This window comes from Mastomys coucha, unplaced genomic scaffold (assembly GCF_008632895.1).
Source record: "Mastomys coucha isolate ucsf_1 unplaced genomic scaffold, UCSF_Mcou_1 pScaffold7, whole genome shotgun sequence".
In the NCBI taxonomy this organism is placed as follows: Eukaryota; Metazoa; Chordata; class Mammalia; order Rodentia; family Muridae; genus Mastomys; species Mastomys coucha.
In genome coordinates this window covers 75,149,445-75,157,116 of record NW_022196913.1, presented here as the reverse complement: position 1 = coordinate 75,157,116, position 7,672 = coordinate 75,149,445, and the positions used below count along the sequence as shown (strand labels likewise).

Sequence of the window (7,672 nt, the reverse complement as noted above, 5' to 3'; positions counted from 1 at the left end):
GTGAGGGGCAAAAGCCATAGTTTCATAATGAAGGATACAGCACAGACCAGTGTGTCACGGGGTTCATAAGAAGGAGGAGGCACACAGCAGCACATCACAGGGTTCATAAGAAGGAGGGAGCTGGAGAGATGGCTCAGCAGTTAAGAGCACTGGCTGCTCTTCCAGAGGTCCTGAGTTCAATTCCAAGCAACCACATGGTGGCTCACAACCATCTGCGATGGGATCTGACACACTCGTCTGATGTGTGTGAAGAGAAGGAGGGAGCACACACCAGCACATCACAGGTTTTCATAAGAAGGAGGAAGCACACACCAGCATGTCTTGGCTTGAAGAGATAACTGTGAAGCCATGTTAAGACAGTGCAGTATAGGGAGGACAGACGAATGACATCCACAATTCTGCTGTCCACAGGAGATTGACCAATTAGTTCTTTGACAAGGAGTAAAGGCGATTCAAATGAGTAGGGACAGTTTTCAACAAATGGGTTAGAAAATTAGAAAAGTGGGCTAGATATGATGGCCCACATCTTTAATCCCAGCCTTGGAAGGAGGTGGAGGCAGAAACAGGCAGACATAAATATTTAAGTTTAAAGGGAGTTCCAGACCAGCCAGCACTACTTAGTGAGACCTTGTCTCTAGGACAAAATCAACAACAAAAACTTTGAAGGAAACACAGAAGAAAAATCTTCATGCTTCTGGACTAGGCACAGTTTTCACAGATAAGACATTGACAACATGATTATGTTTTAAAATTGAGTAAATTTAACTTCAATAAAATGAAAAGCCTTTGTGCTGTGAAGGACACTTGCTGTTAGAATAATAAAAACCTGCAACATGGGTGGGAAGACACTTGTAGACAAGACTTGGAGAATACCCAGGCTTGGCAGCACACTTGTAGTGACCCCTCACTTCAGAGGTTGGGTCAGGAGAGGCTAGAGTGCAAGGTAATTTCTACTACACAGCAGTTAGATAAGTTAGATAAGATAAGCCCCAGCTTCAGGAGACAGCAGATTTCAAGTCAACTTGGAAGAGAAAAATAAGTTTTGGACATTGTATTTGTGATGGCTTTTCTTGGTTGTCAACTTGACTCCATCTGAAATTAACTAAAATTTTACAAAATGGGGCATACCACTTTTGCTTAATTTGAAGTGGGAAGGTTCCCTTCTAATCTTTTGGGTGGGAAGATGTACCCTTTAATCTGGGCTGCGCCTTCTGCTGGCAGCCTTTCTAAGGGCATGGAAGCAGGAAGGTGCTGCTCTTCGCCTGCTTGCCTTCACCTTGCTAGCAAGCCCACTCCTTCACTGACACTGGAGACTATTTCTTAGGGATTTCGGCATATACTAAAGACCAGCTGAGACATTCTGCTTCACAGACTGAACAACTACTGGATTCTTGGATCTTCCATTCACAGGAAGACATCGTTGTGTTAGCTGGATCCTAGCCAGTAAGTCATTCTAAGAAATGCCCTTTCTATATATACAGGGAGATTCATTCTATAACTTCTGTTACTCTAGAGAACCCTAACTAATACAATACTAAATTCTATTAAGAAAAGATGGTAGCCAGGCATGGCCTTTAATCCCAGCACTTTGAAGGCAGAGACAGGTGAATCTCTGTGAGTTCCAGAACAGCCAGGGCTACACAACGAGGCCCTGAATAATAACAACAACAATGAGGAAAGAGAGGAGGAGGAGAAGGAGGAGGAAGAGACTGGCCAGCCTGTAAAGATGCTTGGTACCAAATCTGACACCCTGAATTCAATCCAGGGACCCATGTACTAGAGAGAGAACTGGCCTCGATAAGCCGTCCTCTATCCCCCACACGTGTTACATGTAAGCTGTCCTCTATCCCCCACACGTGTTACATGTAAGCTGTCCTCTATCCCCCACACGTGTTACATGTGTCCCTAAGCAGCACACAAAATAAATCAGTGTAAAAAGAAATTTAAAAAGAAAAGTAGTGCTAACCTTGGCTGTAGACTTTAAGGCAAAGCTACCAAAAGTTCGGGAAACTAACAACTTCTGTAACAACACAGCCCCCTCCCTCGTGCTGCCTGATGAAAACAGCAGTTTGCAGAACCAGAATGAAGAGATGCCTCACCCTCATCTGAGCCACCATCTTCATGCTCATCTCCGCTTCCCTTCCCACCTTCATCTCCCGAGTTTTCAACTTCCTCAATTACCATCTTCTTCCCTTTGGTTTGGAGCTCAGAGGCAGGCTCTGAATTCTTCAGATCTCTTTCAACCTCTGATAGGGTTTTCTGCAACATAATTAAATGTTTTCCTTTTAATAAAACACAATCATTCTTTCTGGTAAGAATATGAAGAAATTACTTTAAAAAGAATAAACTTGAAAACTCAGTCTAGTCTCCTTTTTATAATAATTTCATTGTTTTGTGTGATTGCAATGACTCTGCCCACTATAGAATAAGCAAACAAACCGATGGATACTGAATAACAATATAAAATAGATACAAAGCAGGCTGAAGAGGGAGCTCAGAGGTTAAGAGCACTGGCTGAGGGCCTGGGCTCAGTTCCCAGCGCCCATAAGGTGCCTCACAACTGTCTGTAACTCCAGTCCTAGGAGATCTGACACCCTCCTGAGGCACCAAGCATGCCTGTGGTGCAGACATGCATGCAAAACATCAATACACATAAAATACATTTAAAAAAAGAGAAGGAAAGCGAGTCACCCAAACTCCTTGCAGTCACTTCATCCTGCTGACTTCCAAAGAGCTTCTAGATATTTCTGTGTACAGATACTCACACAGATGGGCAGTTTATACAGAGGAAATAGAAACTGTGAAGGACAGTGTTCAAAGTTCTGAGATATTCTTTTTTTTTTTTTTTTGGTTTTTCAAGACAGGGTTCCTCTGTGTAGCCCTGGCTGTCCTGGAACTCACTCTGTAGACCAGGCTGGCCTGGAACTCAGAAATCCACCTGCCTCTGCCTCCCAAGTGCTGGGATTAAAGGCGTGTGCCACCACTGCCTGGCTAGTTCTGAGATATTCTGCACCATGTAGAAAGAAAGACACTTATATAGCCCCTTCCCATTGAATATTTAATATTACTTGTGTGAGTGTACTCGACATGCATGCTGGTGTCTGCAAAGGTCTGCAGCGGGAGTTACAGGCAGTTGTAGTCTGCCTGATATGGATGCTGGGAACCAAACTTAGGTCCTCTGGAAGATCAGCAAATGTTATTAACTACTACTGCTGAATCATCTCTTCAGCCTCTAAAAATTATTAACGTTATTGGTGTGTGCAGATGCGTGCATGCATGTGTGTGTGTGTATGTGTGTGTGTGTGTGTGTAGGGGGTTGGTATCCTAAAATTTGGTTCCTTAGTCATCACACACACTCATTCGCACTAAAATGGGTTACTCTGTATAATCAGTGTGGGACTTGGGAACAAGAGGAGCTTTGTTGACTGAGTAAAAGCCCATCACATCTGACTTAAGATGGAGTGGTGTGAACAAGAATGGCCCTAAACTCACATTGGAATACTTAGTCCCTCATTGGTGGATCTGTTTGGGAAGGATTAGGAGGTGTAGTCTTGTTGGAGGAGGTGTGTCACTTGGAGTTGGCTTTGAGGTTTCTATCTCCCTATCTGTTGGTTGTGGACAAGATGTAAGCATTTTCTCTCTCTCTCTCCTTCTCTCTCTCTCTCTCTCTCTCTCTCTCTCTCTCTCTTTCTCTCTCTCTTTCTCTCTCTCTCTCTCTCTCTCTCTCTCCACACACCTTTAATCCCAACACTTGGGAAGTCAAAGTAGGCAGGTCTCTGAGTTCCAGGCCAGCCTGGTCTACATAGCAAGTTCCAGGCCAGCTAGGGCTGCACAGAGAAACCGTGTCTCCAAAAATCAAAAACCAAATCTGTAAGTCATTTCTGTCTGTCTGCTGCCACACTCCCCACCAGATGGTCTTGGACTCATCCTCTGCGACTGCAAGCAAGACGGCAATGAAATGCTCTCTTTCTAAGTTGCCTTGGATCATGGTGTCTTCTTCAAGACAGCTACCTTGAATATGCCACCCAGCCATCTTATTAATTTGCAAACAGAGTGAAATCTCTCATCTTTTCTGGTCTTGACAGTTCCTCTTCAGGATCAGAACCACACTTCTCTCAACAGCTTGCTTTCTCCTATCTCAAGGAGATTTCAACACTTCAGAGCTTCTGACCTTGGTAAAAGCTGTGGACTCACCCCAACATGGATTTACTCAACAAGACTGATGCCATTTTAAAAAAAGATTTAATTATTTATTTTATGTATACGATACACTGTAACTGTCTTCAGACACACCAAAAGAGGGTATTGGATCCTATTACAGATAGTTGTGAGCCACCGTGTGGTTGCTGGGAACTGAACTTAGGACCTCTGCAAGAGCAGTCAGTGCTCTTAACTGCTGAGCCATCTCTCCAGCCTGACTGATGTCATTTTTAACATACATCCAGAAACAGCTGGGCATGGCAGTATGCACACCCTTAATTTCAGCCCTTGGGAGGCAGAGGCAGGTAAATCTCTGTGAATTCACTGCCAGTCTGGACTATATAAGGAGCTCCAGACCAACCACAGTTACATGCTGAAACCCCGTCTTAAAAAACCTAAAATAGGCCAGGCAGTGGTGGCGCACGCCTTTAATCCCAGCACTTGGGAGGCAGAGGCAGGCGGATTTCTGAGTTCAAGGCCAGCCTGGTCTACAGAGTAAGTTCCAGGACAGCCGGGACTATACAGAGAAACCCTGTCTCAAAAAACAAAACAAAAAAACAAACAAAAACAAACAAACAAAAAAACAAAAAAACAAACCAAAAACCCAAAATAAATCAGGAAAATCAGAAACAGAAAACTACAGAGTTAGGCTTTAAAATATATTGTCCATCCTTACCTTGGCCAAGTCGTGGTCAGGCTCCGCCTGCAGCACCTTTCTCAGGTCGTCCACAGCCTCTTGGAGCTTGTTTTGATGTTTATATACAGTGGCGCGCCTCAGGAGAGCTGAAAATGTACCAAGATAAATGCTCGATAGTACCATGATAGCGTCAACATAGTTTGAACACATTCCCAACAAGAGAGAAAGTATCAGCAGCACAAGACCCTAGTGGGCGGGGCTTGAGCCCCAGGTCCCTGTGGTGGCCCACATGTGACCCTGCCAGAAGAGGCTTCATTGGGTAGCAGCCTGCTTAGGTATCATCCTTTGGTCAAATTCACCCCGTCCCGCTTCCCATTGGCTCTTTCCCCCTAACAGTTTTCACTCCCCATTTCATGTACTATTGTTTTAAAACAAACACCGATGGAGTCTACCTAGTGCTGTCTGAAACGTGTGTGGGTATAGGGCTATCTACTGACGCAGGAGCAACACAGTAGTTTGAAGGAGAAATGTCGCCGTGGGCATTGGCATTCGAATGCTTGGTCCAGTTGGTGGGGCTCTTTGGGGGAGGTTAGGAGGTGCAGCCGCCTTCCTGGTGGATGGATGGTGGGATTGTGATTTGAGCATAGATAGCCTCATCCTCTTCCAAGTGGCTCACTCGACTGCTCGCAGTTAAAGCTGTGGGCGCTACGCTGTCTGCTCCTTCTGCCAGGCCTCTCCGCCATGATGGACTCACAAACTCCGTCTCTGTTAAGCTGCCTTGGTCGTGGTGTTTTCGTGGCAAAGAAAAGTAACTCACTCGGGGTCTCCTCTCAGGGGCTGCGTCTGAAGAGGGCTAACCTCCCTCTGCAGCTCCAGTCCCCTTGTAATAACTGGGCGTCTCACAGCCTAGACCTGCCGCTGTCTCTGCCCATTTCCCATGCCCTGCACCATGCCCGAAGCACTGGGGAATGGCTCACCCAGAAGCAACGCTTGACTTCCTTCAGTCGCCACTGCTCTTATAAGCCTCACAGTTTTCTGAAAACTTAGGAGATAGCCTGTAGAAATGTTGTAGACACTGATTGGCCAAGAATAGATAAAGTACATTAGTGGGCTCTACTTAGCCAGTTGTTTTTGTTTGGTGGTGGTGAGAAGAGTTGTTTGTGTTTGGCTTGATTTGGTTTAGTGTTTTGAGACAGGGTCTCAATAGCATAGACTGGTTCTGAACTCACTGTACAGCCAGGGATGATCTTTAAACTCTGATCCCCCTGAGTCTACCTCCAGAGAACCGTACTTACAGGCATGGCCATGTCACCCGGCTCTGTACAGCTGTTTCTAAGATGATCATAACTGGCTGTGGCAGTTACCGGAGAGGACTAAAACCTGGTTTCATGTCAGTGAGGCAGGAGAACTGGAAGCCTGAGTTATGTAGTAAGGTCCTATCTCAAAACAAACAAAGCAGGGCAGTGGTGGCACATGCCAGCCACCACTTTATTCCCAGCACTTGGGAGGCAGAGGCAGGCAAATTTCTGAGTTCGAGGCCAGCCTGGTCTACAGAGTGAGTTCCAGGACAGCCAGGGCTACAGAGAGAAACCCTGTCTTGGAAAAACAAACACCAAAAAACAAAACAACAAAAACAAACAAAACAAAAGACTAAACTAAACCAAAACAATACAAAGTTACCTTAGCATATGGAACCATGATGTACTCCTGGTGACTATATCAGCAGGGGTCAGGAGCCCAGCACTTTGGCATATTATGTCAGTATTTGTTTTTGTCCATTTCGATTTATAATTTTACAATCATTTAATACTAACAGTGTACCATTCTAGTCCCTTATATGAGAAAACTTTATATAGTAAAATGGTAACTTGAGGAAAAAAATTAGGCTCAATAATTTTGAAATGTAAGAAACTGTGTGTCAAATGTGTTTTAATATGCTATCAATACATAATTGGGAATTACACAACACTCCCTCACTATATAATGTAGTTTTAGTCTTATAAAGAACACACTGTGGTGTACATATTGGCAACTCAATAAAATTATAGCCTTTGGGGTTTAGTTGTACTGTTATTAGGTGGACTGCTAAGAGGACTAAAATTTATGCTAGGACTAGGTGACAACTGCAGTTTACAATGTTTTCCATTACTATCTTAGGGTTTCCATCGTTGTGAAAAAATACCATGACCAAGACAACTCCTATAAAGGCAAACATTTAATTGGTTCTGGCTTACAGTTTCAAACGTTCAGTCCATTACCATCATGGTAGGAAGCATGGCAGCACACAAGCAGACATGGAGCTGGAGAAGGAGCTGAGAGTTCTATATCTGGATCCTAAGGCAGCAGGAGACTGTCCTCCACAGGCTCCTCCATAAGAGGAGGCTCTCTTCTGTCCTGGGTGGAGCTTAAGCATGGCTCCTCAAAGCCCACCCCCACAGTGACACACTTCCTCCAACAAGACCACACCTCCTAACAGTGCTACTTCCCATGGGTCAAACATTCAAACCACCATAACTACTATTTCTTCTTTTGAAAGAAGTAGCATTGGGGCTGGCGAGATGGCTCAGCAGGTAAGAGCACTGACTGCTTTTCCAAAGGTCCTGAGTTCAAATCCCAGCAACCACATGGTGGCTCACAACCACCCTCTTCTGGTGCGTCTGAAGACTGCTACAGTGTACTTATTTATAATAATAAATGAATCACTGGGCGGTGGTGGTGCCTTTAATCCCAGCACCTGGGAGGCAGAGGCAGGTGGATTTCTGAGTTTAAGGTCAGCCTGGTCTACAGAATGAGTTCCAGGACAGCCAGGCTACACAGAGAAACCCTGTCTCAAAA

At 44.8% G+C, this 7,672-nt stretch overlaps 1 protein-coding gene across 2 annotated transcripts in view; it reads right to left on the bottom strand.

The window, feature by feature from the left end:
• Window positions 1-7,672, bottom strand: part of Spag1 (sperm associated antigen 1) — a 59,600-nt gene that overhangs the window by 31,680 nt on the left and 20,248 nt on the right. For both annotated transcript variants that reach the window (XM_031358866.1, XM_031358865.1), the window contains exons 9-10: window positions 4,877-4,983; window positions 2,100-2,259 (exon numbers count right to left, since the gene is read on the bottom strand). In XM_031358866.1, coding sequence (XP_031214726.1) covers window positions 2,100-2,259; window positions 4,877-4,983 — 267 coding nt within the window. The remainder of the gene's footprint in view (window positions 1-2,099; window positions 2,260-4,876; window positions 4,984-7,672) is intronic.